We start from the raw sequence: 17,818 nt of genomic DNA, 5'->3' as shown, positions 1-17,818 counted from the left end.
CTGAAAGCCAAAAGATTTAAATTGAAATGGTCAGATTCAGCAGCTAGGTATAGTTTGGAGTTTCTCAGCTGCCAAACATGTGTAGGAGACAATCAAACAGAGTAGTCATCTTGCCTTTGTGTTCTCTAGCTGCCCTCTTTGGGCCTGAGTGACCTTGTTATTCTGCTTTTTAATTCTATTTTATTCTGTTTTCTTCTTTCCCCTTCATTGTTGTTCCACTCCTAGTGGAATCTTTGTACCATTTTATCTTTTTTTTTCTTAATGCATATGGTTTATCCATTTTCCGAGAAAAAAAAATATTTGTGTTCTTGTTTTGTGTTTTTATATCTATATGCCTATTGGTTAATATTTTCACTGATTTTATCCAAATTTATAGTATAGTGTTGTATTAGTAGGCATTTTACAAAGGAGAGATTCCAACACTCATCTATTTCTTGAATAAAGTTGGCTTATGAAAGTTTGATATATTATATATACTTGCCTTTCTCTAGACCAAATCTATGGTGGTCTCTGTTTCATAGATTTTTCATGTTTTGATGGTGTAGTGTGTAAAGGGATAAATTCCATCGTTTTATAAAGTAAAATGAGTTAAATATTTTGTCTATACTCTATAGTTTGCATTTTGCTTGATAATATATAAAAATAATTGTTATTATTTTGACACAATATCATTAACCCAATTTTGCTTTTCAGATGTTTTAGAAAGTGGGAACTACTTGACTACAAAGCTGGTGTGTGTATGGCATGCTGAATTAATTTTGGGTTGGTGCATAGGTAAAATTAAATATGGTTTTAATCATGCCCTCTCCATTCCTAAAATTGATAGGACTTTTATTGTATTAATGACTGTAAGCATTAAAATCAACTAATAATCTTATTTTCACGTACTAAATATGACAAGTACCCTTTTTTAAACTTGTTTATAGTTTAATTTATCTGAATGTATAATTTCCATCAATGATATTGATTATTGAGTAATATATATAGTTTATCTTTCTCCCCATCCTTTTTATCTCTTTCTTTTTCTCTTCCTAATTAGCCATGATAATAACCTCATCAACTACCCATCCATAAAAATAACCAATAAACAAAGAAAGAAGAAATAAAAGTCTCATGAGACATTCTTTAAGAAACACAAATGAGAAATACATATGAAACAAAGGAAAGAACAATGACATGCAAAGAATAAATGAACCCTTTAAAGAGATATGAAAATGACACCTTTGCTTCTCATTCTCCATCTTGTGGTTCTCATGAGTACTAAGCCATGAAATATTCTCCTTGAGAGCCCCACTTCTCTTGTTTATAAGGAGCAGTACATCCTTGCAACTACTTCTCAAAATACTTCTCAAAAGAGTAAAACACAGCTCTCTTTCTCTTGTGCATGGCATCAAGAAGCCCTTCTACTTCTTCATGGACTGCAAAGCAGAACAAGATATTTGAGAATGCACTGGCTCACTATGATAAGGATACACCGGACCGGTGGCAGAACGTTGCCCGGGCCGTCGGCAGCGGGAAGTCACCGGAGGATGTTGAACTTCATTATAAGCGTCTTGTTGAAGATGTCAACAATATCGACTCCGGCAACGTGCCTTACCCTAATTACCGCGCTTCAGGGGGTAAAGCTGGAACTGTCAAATCCTGATGCAAGAGATCAGGTTAGTGTTTATTAATGTCATTGTAATAGATAGAATAGCAAATCTGAAATATGCCCATTGCTATATATATTTGTTGAGGAATGTAAACAAATTAACCATTTATAAAAGTCTCAATATCTATTTTTAACCGGGAGGCTAATTTATTCAAAAAGAAAAAAGCACAACTGAGAATAAGATACAACTAAAAAAAGAAAAATTAGAACAAGAGCTAGACTGACTAAAAATACAAAAAAACTTCCGGCAGTGGTGAAACTTCTCATAAGCCAACGAGGAAGATCTTTTCCAATGTGAAACAATGCTAAGGAGTCTCAACATCTCTAATTAGAGAAGAGATTGATATACCAACTCTTGTATTTATAATTTTTACTAGATTGCATGGTAGTTTGTTTTGACATTATATATAAAACTCATATATTGAATACCCTAAAAAATAACCTTATATGCTCGAAACATAACTTTCATGTGTTTTTATTAAAAAAAAAATAGAGAATACAAAACTACGGTAATGTTTTAAAAGAATAGAATTTGTTTTATGCTTTTAATTAAGGGGCTTACTAAGATATTTGATGACTCATTTAAAAGGTTGCATGGATACACTTTTTCTAAGGGTGCGGATATTATTCTTATCTAAAATTAAGTTTTTCTTATCCTAATTTATCATCTAATTAAACACAATTTCCATGGCTTCATGTACTTTTGATACTAAGCTATTTTTTTTTAGCTCAACAAGGCACGTTACTAGGTATAACATTTTTAAATTTCTTATATTATATTATATATATATAAAGTTAGTACTCTTTTCAAGCCTCTTTCAAAGCATATATTCATGTTGTTTGGTTAATTAAACTAATGCTTTCTATACGTTGCTCTTTACTTGTTTTTATAACAGGCTTAGGTACATAAAGCTCCAGTGACAGTGCTAGTAATTGAGGCATGTTTTATTGCTTGATGATGAAGGATAAACAACAATGCTTTCATTTGATCCTTTTAAGTAGCCTTTCATATCTTTCTCTTGATGTTACTTGCTAGTCCTCTACCAACCCGTATTGAATAGCTTCATGAAAGACTCTTTTCTTTTCTTTGTAATTTCAACTTACTAGTATACCATATACGCTTATTTTAATATAATTTTACATGCTTGTCTTTCACGTCGACTTTTTGTATATTGCCCAATATATATAATAGTACGTCTAATAAACCCACATTATGAATATGTTCATTTTATCAATGAGAAAAATGGCTACCTGAAGTGCTATATGATCAATTAAGCTACTAAAAAGTTAAAGTTAAATTTGAAGTCGGAATTAAAGCCCATCTAACAAGTCTCAATGACACTTTCTTCTCAAAAACAGTTACAAGGACAATGCTAACCTGAGGTCTCAATCAAGAGTCAATAAAGGAGTGGAAAACCAATGCTTGTGGGTGTTTTAGGGGACCCATTTTGCATGAACAATTTGAGATAGTGGTGCTTTACTGCTTTTGGATCATAAGATGCAAGTTTAGATTTACTGATTTACACACACACATATATATATTTATGATTGTTTGTGTGTGTGTGTGTATACTTCCAAACTATATGGACAAGTTTAGAGTCCTATATATAATTTTAGAAGAGTCTTAGATTGCTTTGGCTTGACCATTATTATTATTATTATTGTTATTATTATTATTATTATTATTATTATTTTAACGAAGGGCTTGGCTTCTTTTTTTACTGTGGGTGTATAATTCTAAATATTTTCAAATAAGTAAAATTGTGCACTTTGTTTTAATAAATTTGTGTATGTATATCTTTTAAAATTATCTACTGCTCTTGATGTTAATTAAATTGCACTTCACTATCTCTAAGTTTCATCAAAATTTTCCCAAGCATCTAATTTGGTGATCAAATTTATTATAACAAAATATAAAATGATTATTTAAATAATTATAAAATCCATATATATATATATATATATGCAATTTTATCAAAATGGATTTTTATTTAATACTTATCAATATGATGTATATTTAACCATATAGTGAAATTTTTTCAAGATAAAAAAATCTGCAAAATTATTAGTGTTCATATTTAAACAATTAAAAATCTAACAATGAATCAATCTTCACATAAAATTATAAAACTTTTTAATAAAAAATGGGAATCAAGAATAGAAACCAAAGGAAGTCGTAGGCATATATGATGGGGCATATAAATCCTCTCCTTGTGATATAAGATCACATCTCTTTTGTTTTGTTCAAGATTGCACAAACCCTTCAAATGTATATTAAGGTTTTGTGATCTTCAATGATTCATTTAGAACACAATCTAATGTGATAAATTACTCTTTGATCAAAGAGGGAACACGTACATCATAATGATCATTTCAATGGGATTTCTCAAAGACTTGCTTTCAACAAAGAAATCTTGAATGCACTAAGAGAATATGGCAAAGTTGGTGCTATTTGTAATCAAATCAGTCACTGTTATTATGGAGTTGATTAGAATTGATTCCCATATACTTTATGAAACTTGTTGCAAAATTTAATAAAATGGAAGAAATTAATATTGATATCAAAGAAACTATTTGATCACTTAGATTGAAATATTATTACTATGTGAGAAAGGTGGGCCGGGCTTGTGTTTAGATTTAGTAATCCTTAACATGAAGCCCGGCCCAATACTTGTCGATATTTCTTATTATACAAAAATAAAAATGAGAGAGAAATGCATGAATTTACTCTTATTTTAAAATTTAAGCTTTAAATCGTAAATTCTTTAGAGACATAATAAGCCAGCAGAATAAATAAAGTGGTCTAAGACAAATAATCTAAATATTTTGCACTTCAAAGATTTGAAAAGCACCTATATTTTTTATATATATAAATTTATTTTATTTAAAAATTATTAATAATTCTTTTGATCATAGAAGTATAGTGGTTTAATATAGTACAACATAACTTCAAAAATTAGGTTTAATTATTAAAAAATAATAATATAATTTTTGCCATTCACTTGTAAAATCATAATAACTATTATTCTTTTGTTGACTATATAATATTTCAGTTCAAACAAATTATGATTTACCAATTTCTTTGATATTTTTTACGTTTCTCAAATGGTCTTTGGAGAATACTTTGAAAGGCATCTGTTACGTAATTGATAGGAAGTTTTATCAAAGAAATACACTAATTTTTTTATTAAAAATATTTCCAAAAAATATATATATATATGCATGCTATGTAATGCTTACATGTTTGAACAGAACCTTCTTTTGCGCCCCCCACCCTCACTACAAATAGCAATATCAACTATTCTCATCTCGAAAGATTAAGATTCCTTCTAGGAATATATAAAAGCCCTTCCTAAACCATTCCCTATGAAAAATTTGGCTTATTTGTTTGTACTATTTTATTTTCATTTTTAGAACTCGAACTCACTAACTAAAAGAAAGAAGATTAGTCAAACGAGAAAAATAAATAAAGGAATAAATGAGAAAATTTAAAAAAAAATTAGGAATGTTAAACAAGGAATAAGAATCTAATATTTATTCAATATTTTTAAAAAATAAATAATTGAATTGAAAATCCATATTTGAAGGATGTGAAAAGTTGAAGTCAATAAATGCCCCTATGTAGCTATTTGAAATATTCCAATGAAATAGAATTATTCTCAATCTTTTTTATGCCCTTTGTGAAAATTTTGGTTGGGTCTCTAGTTTTTTTTTTATAAAAATAAAATAAAATGTTTTATTAAAAAAAAAAGTAAGAAGAAGAAGACAAACAAACAAAGAGCAACTTGTTCAAAACCTAGTTGTTTAGGGTCTCTTTAGTTCAAATGGTTGAGAATATTTGAATTGAAAACTTAATTATATATGCATGGAATAAAATGCAATCCAGAGATCTTGCATAGAGATGGCAATTTATATTCTATCCGACAGGTATACCCGTACCCGTACCCGGTCAAAGAGGGTATTACCCTCTTTGACTGCAGTGCGTACGCATCTGAGTACCCTGATTAGTTTTTGAGTGGAGTGCACGGGGTGCAGGGTATGCCCCTACCCCTACCCGTGCCTTTACCCTACCCATTGAAGAGTGCAGGGTGAAAACCCTGCACTGCATTCTTTACCCTCTCATATATATATATATATATATATATATATATATATATATATATAATTTTTTATAAAACTAAACATTTACTCACAATTTACTCAATATTTATTTTCATAGTGATTAATTTGATAATAATACTTCAAATTTTCTCTTAATATATTATTTTAAATTTTATTTAATTTCTATATTTAAATTTGATAATATTATCAAAATTAAATTTTAGATATATATTAAGAATCATAATTAAATTAAAAATTAAATAAATATAAAAATTATAACAACATCATGAAAAATAAGATACTAATAAAAAATCAATTGAATATAACTTATGAGAATTACTTATAATATTTTTTATATTCAAAATATTACTAGATATTTATAAAATTTGAAGCTATATAAAATATAAATAGTAGATATATGAAAAAAATTTAAACAAAAACCAAGATGGTTAAATATGAACAAAACAAAAGGTAGAGTTACCATTGAGTTCTAAATAGACGTCATTTTTATGTGATTATATAATTTAAGATAAACAAATATATATCAACTTGTAATTTTGAATTTATGGATGTGTTTAAAGATTGTAATATAATGTATAATTAATTTATTTTTATTATTATTTAAATTTAATTCGATAATTTGAACAACGGGTAAACGGGTACCCTGCTGGTATACCCGTACCCTGCGGGTAAGGGTAAGGGTATGATTTTTTTTACCCTGAAAGGTACGGGTATGGGATAGGGGTTACGGGTACGGGTTTTGGCATACCCTACCCGTTGCCATCCCTAATCTTGCACTAGTCTTTTACGTTTCGGAAAAACGATTTTCTTTTTCCCTTTAAATTTGAATATTAATCTCCACAAAAATTTATAATAAAATGTTAACGGTAAATGATTGAAGCTCTTTAGATTAATGAAAAAATTTCAAAGTCTTCCTATTTCATTCAAATTAATTCATGACAAAATGGAGAGATGAGACAGTTTAATTAACTTGATTTAAATTTTTCCCAAACAAAATTGGTTTTGTTTTTCGCTTATCCGAAGTCATTTTTTTCCTCACTCTCACACTTCACTCGCAATAATTTTATTTTTAATTCAAGTAACTTTAAATAAGACATAAAAACAATGTGTTGTAATTGAAAGAAGTTGTTGAGCACGAGTACGGCATATCATAGTTTTTCTAAATATTTAATAATTCTAAATTCAAGTTCAAACATTTGACAATTCCTTAGAATTTCACACACTTTGGTTATCAAATTCAACCAATTCATATTCAACAATAATAAATATCTCCTAAGGTATACCAAAAAAAAAAAAACAAAGAAGAAATTAATTTAGATTCAAGTATAAAAAAGTAATATATATATATATATAGATTTAATATTACATGTGATATGAATGTGTACAATGTTAGATATATTCACTGCAAAGGTTAAAGAAAAAAAAAAAAGTAGGAAAAATTACCTCAAATATATACAAACATTTTAAACTAAAGGTACTGTTATCACTAATAACCACATTTCACATGCCTAGCACAAGCTCCTTCTATGCTAATGCCTGAAAATGTACTTCAAACCCCTTACAATGTCAAGTTTGAGACCTTTCTTGTTAGGATGAAAGATAATATGGAATCCAAAGAATAGAATTGAATGGAGTACTTCCAAAACACCATTAAATAAGAGAGAGAGAAAGAGAAAGAGAAAGAGAAAGAGAGAGGAAGAAGATGAAAGATTAATTGAATCATCATAAATCATAATCTCTAACTCATTAGGTACCCTTAACAATGTCCTCAAGTTTAGGTGACCCCCACCCCCACTTCCTCCAAAGCTAAGTACAGAAGACAACAACAGATGAGGATAAGCAGCTTTTAAGACACCAAACCCAAGAGTTTCCAAGTTTTAGCAACATGCTTAGAAAAGCTAAGACAGCATTAAAAGCACCAAACCATGCTTTGCTTTGCTACCTCCACTAAATAATACCACATCTCTGCTTACTGCACCCATCCATCACCAGCTCAAAACCCAACAAATGTGCAAATCAAAATAGTTCCAAAACAAGTGCAACTGCAGAGCAGCCATTCATCTCCCCAACTCGATCCCCCTTCTCCCACCACCACATGATTATCATATCATTCATCCATGACTATCTGATCAACAAGTTTGTTTTCATGGCAATGTGCATGATAATCAATAAACTCATACTAATAAAAACATATATATTTTCATATATATATATATATATATAATTCTATTTATACCATCATCACTGTTGTTGTTGGGGTTGCTGCAGTTGTTTCTTGACAGTGTTCTTGTTGTTATGCATCCAAACTTTGAGAACTTGTCTCTTGACACCAGCTTCAGCACAGAACTGCTCAACAATGGCTTCATCTTGTCTTTGAATCCTCCACCCAACTCTCTCTGAAAACGCAAGCATCTTCTCCTTTTGTTCCGCAGTGAACTTAGTTCTGAACCTCTTCTTTGGTTGTTGAACCGCAGCTGAATGAGTCTGAGCCGGAGCGTTGAGCTCTTCACTAGATGACTCGGTGGCTGAGGAGCCAAGATGGGGATTGGGAGCTAAAGGTGGTGGTAATAAAAGAGGAACATGACTTGAGCTTCTTCCACGCCGGCGTGACCCGCCGTTGCTCAGCCGGTAGTCATCTTTCCGGTGGAAACTACGGTGACAGCCACAAGCAGCACACTTCATAGCATCAGTTTCGCTGGGCATGAACTCACCGCAACCATCAACGACATGTCCGCCGATGCTCGCCGCATGGTTGCGGAGACACTCTCGGTACTTCACCGGAGATGTGGAAGCTAAGATTGGAACTTGTAGAGGAGGAGGAGGAGGTGGTGGAGGAGGAGAAGATGTGTGAGGAAGTTCAAAACAGTTACCGTTGTTGTTGTTGTTGTTGTTGTTTCTGGTGGAGGAAGAAGAGAGAAAATTAGTTCGAGGAGATAAAATCAAAGATGAGGAAGGAGAAAGAGTTGGTTTGGAAAAAGCTGAGGTGCGGATTTGAGATGTCTGATTGAAAGTCATGGTAGTGGTAGCAGTGGTGGTGGTGGTGGCTGTGGTAATATGATCATCAGGATTTCTAAACTCCATAGATCTTGATATATAAACTTTTGATTATTTATATATATATATTAGGGTTTGGCAAGATCAAGAATAAAATGATGAAGAAGAGGAGTATTACTGGTTAGGAGGTGTATCGAACAACAAAGAATAATAAGTGAAGGAAGGTGAGAGAGAGAGACTTCGATCTTAACATGGGAAGGGAAAAGAAAGAGGATTAATTTGGTTTCCTAACAGCAATCTAAAGGAAGAGGAAGAGGAAGAGGAAGAGGAGAAGGGGTGAGGGTGAGAGGTGATTAAGGGCATAAGCAAGGAGGAACAACCGACAGGGTCATGGTTCACCTCTCCCACGCCCTGCAACTGGTCCCATCGCTAATAATTATTGCTCCCCTTCCTTCCTCCACTCATTTTTATTTGTGTCTTATACTCAATATATCTCTCTCTACCTTTCTTTTGTATCTGTATTGTTATCTCAACCAAATCCCTTTTGTATTTCAACCACTTATCCAGCATCTCACCGCTTTCCTCCCTTTTTCTTTTTCTTTTTTTTTTTCTTTCGATATATATATATATATATATATATTCTATAAATATATGTATTTAGATAAATATGCACAAACCAAAACTCTCAAACATGATTAGTGGAAAGTTGAATCTTATAACTCTTATTTGAGAATGAAATATGTTACCATTCTTTTGTTGTTGGGTGGTTTTCTATATATATATATATATATATATAGAGAGAGAGAGAGAGAGAGAGAGAGAGCAAGTTATTTAGAAATTTTGAAATGTTACAAATATAAATGTGGACATAAGAGAGATTGATTTGTAGCCACAGTCTGAAAAATTAAAAAAATTTGACTCCTCTTTTATATATAATTGAAAGGTTGTTGAAAGGTGATTTGTCCACATTATCAAATAATAACAAAATGGTCATCTTTGTGATAAAAAAAATTTAAATTTTATTTTGGTTTTAACTCAAAGACGGAAGAGTGTTTGTCTCTGGATTATTTATATTCAAAAAATAATAAAAAATAAAAGAATATTTTAAATATTTGAGTTTGAGAAAAAAAAATTTAATTGGGCTTATCAAAATTCTGTTTTGATTAATAATTAAATATTTTAAAACAAAAAATTTAAAATTTTACTTTTTTAATAATACAATAGTAATAATTTTTAAAAAATGATTATTTAAAATATATATACTTTTTTAATGATACAATAGTATTAATTATATATAAAATGACATAAAATGTTTGGTTAAATTATTCCTTGAACAAACATAATTAGAGAGTTTGTCTGAATTCACTTATTTTAAGCTCACAAATATTTTTTTTTTCAAATTAAGTTAAGCAATTCTTGACTTAAAACATTTATCTTTAAATTCATTTATGAAAAAAAAAACAAATTAAAACCAAAAGAAACAATTTTTTATGCTTGTTTTTGGAAAAAGTAAATTGACGCTTTTAAAAACAAAACTTTTACTGCTTAAAAAAATACTTGATATAAATATAATAGCATTTATGAAAAAGAAAACGCTTTTAAAAAATATAAATTTAGTTTGTTTCTTAAAAAAAAATCTAATTCGCCATTTGTTAAATGGGAAGTCTTTTATTTTTATTTTAATTTAGTAAAAAAAATTGTTCTATTTAAATGTTCATGATTAAGAAGTATTTGAATACATCTCAAAAGAGAAGGTAGACTCAAATGCAAACAAACATGTTTGTTTATTCTTTTATTTCCTTGACAAGATAGTACTCCGTTTTGGAATGTCTATTGAAGTCAATGAACAGGAGGATGGTTGTCAATGTTTAAAACAGAACACTTGTTATATTTCCCCTTCTTTTTTCTTTTTTTTTTTTTGTTTAAATTTAATTATTTAATTAATTTATTTTTTAATGTGATTCCTTGAATTATTTGTGAGATATTGATGGGTGTCTGATTGATGTGTTTGAGACTCTAATGTTTATGGATTTTTATTATTTATTATCTGTCACAAATTTTATGATTTTTTTGTTAATTCAATTCAATTCAATTTTTTTTTTGTGAAATACGAACTAGAATAAGAATTTTATTAATTTTCAAAATATTATTTTTTAAAAATTTTTGAATTATTTGTTAGTAGGGATTTTCTCTCAACTATTGTAGTTACAAATATGATTAATATATAACTCCTAAAAAAGGCAGGGATGATAATTTATAAAGACAAAATTTAACAATGCAACCACGAAGAAGGATAATCTCCGTCTACTCTCATTTTCTAGAAACACTAACTCTTTATATATATATATTTTTTTTTATTTAAGATCACCTAAATACTTTTTGTGGTCAGCTTGTTTTCTTATTTTGATTTTTATTTATTTATTTTATATTTATCATTGTATATAAATTTTAGGTGATTTACTTTTTTTAATAATGAAAAATGATTTATTATTATTTTAAATTTGAATGCATTGTAGTTAATGTTAAAGAGTAAAAGTGATTGACAAAATTCAATATGCATTTTTTGTATGTTAGACAAAATTGTGTAAAATTTAAATCTTATGTAGTCTTTTATCATATTAAATGATGGTGTGGGAATTTACCAATACTTGTTTGTTTTATTTTTAATTTTTTATTTTCGCATACACATTTTTTTTATATATATAACTATCTTCTTTAGCAGAAAAACATTCTTCCCACCACAAGTGAGAATAAAAGATATGCACTTTTTGGTTTGCACTTTTAACACATGTTTTGATCATGAAAAATAAAAGAAAAATAAAAACAAAATTATTCAAAATATGTCAATCAGGTAGCCTCATTTTCCCCCCTAATATTTCTCCAAATATAACAGTTGAAAAGTATTATCAATGAAAAATATCCTCAACTAAGGGGTGATTAAATAACTTCAACCTTAAGTTGTTATTATTTTGAAAGGCCCTATTATATATATATATATATATATAATGCCATATAAATGTTTAAATTAATTAAAAAGAATTGTGAAAGGACATATATTTATGTAAGTGTTTAATAATCAAAATTAGTACGTTAAAAGAAATTAAATACCTACAAATTATGAATGAGTAATTCCACTAATTTATAGATTCCTTAATTAGGAGAAACCTTTAAAATTCTTTATATAATTAGTGCATAAACAATAATGGTAGAAAATAATAAAACTTAATAATAATACTTGCCAACAATGTAGTATAAAGAGTTCTTAATAAGAAAAAACATCCACCTACATTAAAAAATAGGTAGATAAGTTAATGAGCTAATATATATAGCACATAGGCAAATAAAGTAGCGTACTAATGCCTAGCATAACAAAAAAAATGATACAGAACCTTGTCTAATTGTCCATGTATATATATATATATATATATATATATATATATATATATATATATGACATTCCAATTAATATGGACAAAAGGTAATTGAAGCTACTCCAAGTTGTGCCTTTGGATTAATCCCTTTTAAATTATAATTCGTCAATGTTTTTATTAGTTCAGGAAGATGAAAAGACATAACAAATGATAACATTAAAGAAAATAAACGATAACATTGATTTACATGGAAAACTCAAAATCGGGAAATACTACGAGCAAAAAAAGAGATATTTCATTGTTTTGAAATTTGAATATAATGGTGTTACTTAGTTTACTAAAATTATTTAAACATAATAAAACTTTAAAATATGATTGCAAATTAGATTAATGAAGATTCAGTCTGGACTTTGGGTCATGGCTTAATTCTGCTCTTTAGGTGTAGTCTAATCACTCGAATTCTCTAAATTAGTCCATATTACAAATTTTTTTTATTACCATCATATATTTTTTAAAAAAAAATTATATGTAAAGAATCACATAAGTCATACTATATACTTTTTAAACCGATTTAAACAGAATTTGGATCACAAATTTTAATCAAAGTCAATAAAACTTGATAATAGGATGAGCTATTAAAATATGGCTAATTTTTTTATAAAATAAAAAAAATGATAATTCATGCCGCAAAAGCTTGTCAAACCTTATCATTAATTTTGTATGTTTCAAAGCACCATATCGTCACATTTAGAAAAACAATTAAATCAATCAAACAATATTAATTTCCACATGAATCAAAGGAAGAAAAATGATACCACACCACACAACAAGATGATAATTATAATATTATGTAAAACAAGTCTGTGGGCCATACTAGTGTAATCTTATCATTCCACACATAAATGATGTATTTAAGTCATCCAAACTAATCTTAATTTATTGCATTTTTTTTACTTTAAATACATAAAAATAAAATAAAGATACTTGGAATATTTATATGGAACATTAATATTGTGATCAATTATTTAAGTTGCAAAAAATCATCATAATCCTTGACGTTATCAAACTCATATCCTAATCATGACTTTGATAAGAATGATAAATTGCTCATTAATAGTTTGTTTGACAATATAAACTTATACAATAAAAATAAAAAACACCAAATTAATTTTAGATAAAGCTAATTGGGTTGTTATGTAGATAAAGAGACCAAATGAATTACAATACAGCATTCTGATTTCAATATTGTATTCCTTTTATTTTTTTTTGGCAACTTCTAATTATTTGACATCATGTTGGGAATAAAATAATTAATATATAGAGGTCTTTTATTTTGAAACTCAAATCATTATAAATTATAAGAAAATAATGCAAACACTAATAATAAATACAGTTTTTATTTTAATAGTTTATAAAATAAATTTTGTTTATTAGATATTTGATTATAAAGATCATAAATTCTTACAGCTATGTATATAAATAAAAATCATATGTAAACTGCGGAAATAAAATAAATATTTTAAAACAATGCTTTAAAAGTTTTTTTTTAAATAAAAACATTACAGATTCTTTTAAAATAATTGTACATTTTTTTGAAATAGCAATTCAAGAAAAAAATTTCATTTTTCATTTTACATTTTGTTTTGAAATTTTAACAATCATGCATGCATGTATGGAGGATTTTTAGCTAACTAAACCATTATATTAAATAGTCACTGGTACACATTATTTAATGTATAGCATAACAATACGTACTTACAGCCTCCATATGTATACTCCTTTTCACACAGGTTGTTTTCAAATAAATTCACCTTATTTGGCATGGATTTTTTTGTGAACACGATATTTTTCTAATTTCCTTAAATTTTGTTATTATATATTTAAGAAAGCATTTGGTTCTACTTCATGGTTCTGTGAGAGGCCTATAATTTACATATTTAATTAAAAATTCACTTTAAGATTCATATTTTCTTCCCTTCTTGTTTTTTCCACAACTTAAATTTAGAGTGCTTGGACAAGCAATAGAAGGCTGGCTACTGCAACCATAATAAATGTTCACATGTGGTCCATAACAATCTAACAACCAAGTGACTATATATATTACTTGTTTTATATTTTATTTTTATCAATCCTCAGCCATTTGTTTTTGACCTTTAAGTTAAGAGAAAAATGGACTATCATTCTTTTATTATAAAGATAATTAATATTTTAATTTTTTTAAATTACCAAATTATTTCCGCAACTATTCTTCATATAAATATATTTTCATTAAAAAAAAATTTTGGTTTATTATTTTTTAATTTTTCATCACTTACAACATTTTTCTACCACAAGTATTTTTTTCCCCACTCCTATCATTTGTTTGGTTAAACCTAATGAAATCTTTTTTTTTTTTCAATATTTTTTAATAATTTTTTCAATATTAATTTGGTGCTATTTTAAATAATTATAATCTTTTCTTTTCTTCCATCATCACTGATGTACACCAGTTTGTTAGCATAAGTTTCATCACTAAGGTCATTATGATAGTTATTTTTAATTTTTTTTTCTCATATTATGTTCATTTCCGAGTTAATGATTTATACCAGTCATTTTATTGAAATCACTTATGAATGCATGTATAGCTTAAAAAAAATATATTACTTTAATATAAAATAAGTAAATGCTCCCATTCTTGACTAATATGTTAAATCAGAGACAACAATTTTACATCTTCTGTGTAATACAAGATCTATTTAGTAAAAATTATCTTAATATACCTATAAAAGTTCTTGATTTGAAAAATATTGGGATCATGGTTGATAAGAGGAAAGATACTATAATTATTATGTGTTCCTTTCCTTCCTTCTCATATCATTTTATTTTTTGAGTCTTGATTTGAAAAATATTGGGATCATGGTTGACAAGAGGAAAGATACTATAATTATGACGTGCTCCTTACCTTCCTCCTTATATATATATATATATATATATATATATTTTAATGAGCTACAAACTTAGTAGCTAGAACATAAAGTTGTTTGCAAGATTAGTAACAGTACATCAAAAAATAGTGACAAATAAAGACTGAATATTAAAGGCTAAATCTCGTTCCTTTCATCACCTTGATAAGCCATTGTGGGCAGAGGCGGAACCAAGGGGGCTAGTAGGGGCTGAAACCCTCTAGGCACCAAAGATATTTTACTTAAATTAATGTAAAATAAACTATTTTGATACATGAAAGTGTATAGTATAGTATAGTTGTGCTTGTGTGGTTAGTTGGTCTAGTCATAAAGTATGTGACTTTTTAACCCACCCAAGTTCAAATCCTCGTTGCTGCATGTTTTTTTTTTTCATATTTTATTTATAATTTAAAAATTACAGGTTTATGTTTTGTTTTTAGGCTTCAGCCTCTCTACCATCGAGTCTTGGTTCCATCACTGTTGTGGGAGTTCTAATTATTTATGGAATAATGAAAGAGCAGTAGCTCTTCTACCAAGAGTTCTCAAGAAATCAACCAAAGTGTTCCATTCTCTTGAAAGTCAGAATTGCGTGGATACGTAACTTCTCCTATTCATTTAGGTCCTTTAAATTTTCTATATCTCTTAGTTAGCTAGCCAATTTAAGCACCTACTGGTACCAATATAGATAGCATGCTCAAACCTAAAACAAATATCATATTGTTACATATAGAATACTAAACACTAGTAGTTTTCAGACACAAATTAAACATATAGTAACTGTTTCAAGACAGTACCCCTACCACAAAATGCATATATACATACAAACAGACTCAAAAATTAAGGTATGCAAATAATCATAAGTTTTAATGTTTCCATGAGTAACCACAAGAAGAATTTTGCCTAGGTACAACATTATGATTTTACAAATAATGCCATCCAAACTAAATATTGCTCATATTGCCTAGTTCTAGAACCAGGGTATTTTCTGGTTCTGGCCTATCACAGCCTGACATGTGTTATTAAAAAAAAAGAAGTTAATGACACATGTTAGGATGTGATAGCCCATAATCAGGAGGCATATAAGATCTATATATAGCCCCTGATCAAAAAGGGAAAATTCATAAAACTACTAAGAACTATTTCCATATTAATAGAGTCCCAACAATGAGTTCATATTGCAAGGGGATCTCATAACACCATGGATCAAAAAAGAAATCTGACATTGTTAGCATTAAAGGATTTGATCCAAATATTAGGGCTGATAATTTTGGCAAGAATACAAAAGGATCTATATAACCATGAATGATTAGATGGGATGAAATTACTCCAAATTTTGTAAGCCCTGTATTTAATTCTCATAATATCAATAAAAAATTTGGTATCATAATTCAAAAAATCAATGACATTCTTGTCCATTAATTTAGTTTTGACAGCCATAAGATTACGCAAGCATCTTATTATATTAGTGTGGATCAATTTTTGTTAATTAGGATAGTAAAAAAGTTTATAATCTAAAAAAATAAAAGAATTATTAGGATAAGTTAATTTATATGTATAAGTTTGCAATAAAAAAAAAAACAAATCTTTAAAAAAAGCAACTCAAGATCAAGTTTATACCCTAAACATTTTATTATTGTCACATAGAAGGCTACTGTTCCTGAGAAGCTAAGATTCCGTTGGAAACAAGCCGCTTGTTGTTTTCTAGTTAATTGCATGATTAAAGTAAAGATATGATTATCTTTAAACAAGCAAAAAAACATGATTTTATTGGTCCACTCAATTATATAGAGGGTATAAATTTACCTAGTAAATTAAAGGCTATTTAAAATCTTTTTAGATATTGATTCTTGCCACTTAAAAAAAGAAATTGATCAATTGTTTGTATCGTCATGGTTACAACATGTGCAATTAATTACCCCTAAGAGTGAGAAGAGTATGATGATTTTTAAAGTAATTTTATTGAGTAAGAATTAGCCACAACAATTCATACAATTGAAGGTCTTCCATCTCTCTCTTCATGAGACATAACCTCTCATTAACGAAAGTTAATTAGTACCAACTTTTTCCACCTTTCTCTCCCTCTTTTATTAAATAACCATGCAGTCTTGCACTAAGTAATTACCAAAGTTATTGCCACCTTTTTCCCTCTCTCTTTCATTAGCAAAGTAAACATCAACTTTTCCAATTATCAAAGTCTCCTCCTTCCAAGTACATATATATATATATATAACCTCTAATTAACCACAGCTAATTAATACTGAACACCCATTCTCTGAAGCTTCTCTTTTCATTTCAGTGTGGCTTTAGGACTTAGCACCATTAAGGCTGGTGCAAGCTCACTGTGACTTGAAATGAAATGTTGGGGGCCCCACCTCCACACCACCACCACACCCAATGTTGTGTTGATGGTGTGTCAGACTCCATCACTAACCAGCCAAGATGAAAGCCATGCATGACCCCACACCATTTCTGCTGCATGCTCTCCTCTTTCCTTCCTTACCACCCAACCAAACCATGCTCTTCATTTCACTTGTACCTAACACTTAACACACTCACAACCCTTTGGAAAACTTTTACTAAAAGATTGGAGGACACAAGCATGCATGCAAGCATGGTGGAGTGTTGGTTGTCAACCTTCTTGGCTTGTGATGCCACTGTTCTACTTGACCTTGTTTTCAGTATATATATATATATATGTACTTATATATTCTTTGCTCCTTTTTCTTTGTTTGGCTTGT

At 28.8% G+C, this 17,818-nt stretch overlaps 2 protein-coding genes across 2 annotated transcripts; one reads left to right on the top strand and one right to left on the bottom strand.

Annotated features, from left to right (window-relative positions):
• Nucleotides 1-1,325: 1,325 nt before the first annotated feature.
• On the top strand, nucleotides 1,326-2,806 carry LOC120251773 (protein RADIALIS-like 4). Its single transcript, XM_039260416.1, has 2 exons — nucleotides 1,326-1,658; nucleotides 2,548-2,806. The coding sequence occupies exon 1, from the start codon at nucleotides 1,385-1,387 to the stop codon at nucleotides 1,643-1,645; it is 261 nt and encodes an 86-aa protein (XP_039116350.1). The 5' UTR covers nucleotides 1,326-1,384; the 3' UTR covers nucleotides 1,646-1,658; nucleotides 2,548-2,806.
• A 4,670-nt stretch (nucleotides 2,807-7,476) lies between these two features.
• On the bottom strand, nucleotides 7,477-9,208 carry LOC120251933 (zinc-finger homeodomain protein 6-like). The gene is made up of 2 exons (XM_039260585.1): nucleotides 8,010-9,208; nucleotides 7,477-7,898 (listed from the first exon to the last, which is right to left on the bottom strand). The coding sequence occupies exon 1, from the start codon at nucleotides 8,852-8,854 to the stop codon at nucleotides 8,015-8,017; it is 840 nt and encodes a 279-aa protein (XP_039116519.1). The 5' UTR covers nucleotides 8,855-9,208; the 3' UTR covers nucleotides 7,477-7,898; nucleotides 8,010-8,014.
• Between the last annotated feature and the right edge of the window lie 8,610 nt (nucleotides 9,209-17,818).

The sequence above is a fragment of the Dioscorea cayenensis genome, chromosome 20, assembly GCF_009730915.1.
Source record: "Dioscorea cayenensis subsp. rotundata cultivar TDr96_F1 chromosome 20, TDr96_F1_v2_PseudoChromosome.rev07_lg8_w22 25.fasta, whole genome shotgun sequence".
Lineage (NCBI taxonomy): Eukaryota > Viridiplantae > Streptophyta > Magnoliopsida > Dioscoreales > Dioscoreaceae > Dioscorea > Dioscorea cayenensis.
This window is presented reverse-complemented; position numbering and strand designations above follow the sequence as displayed.

Excerpts from the sequence above, each read along its gene's own strand:
- LOC120251773 (XM_039260416.1), top strand. The coding sequence starts at position 1,385 with ATGGCATCAAGAAGCCCTTCTACTTCTTCATGGACTGCAAAGCAGAAC.
- LOC120251933 (XM_039260585.1), bottom strand. The coding sequence starts at position 8,854 with ATGGAGTTTAGAAATCCTGATGATCATATTACCACAGCCACCACCACC.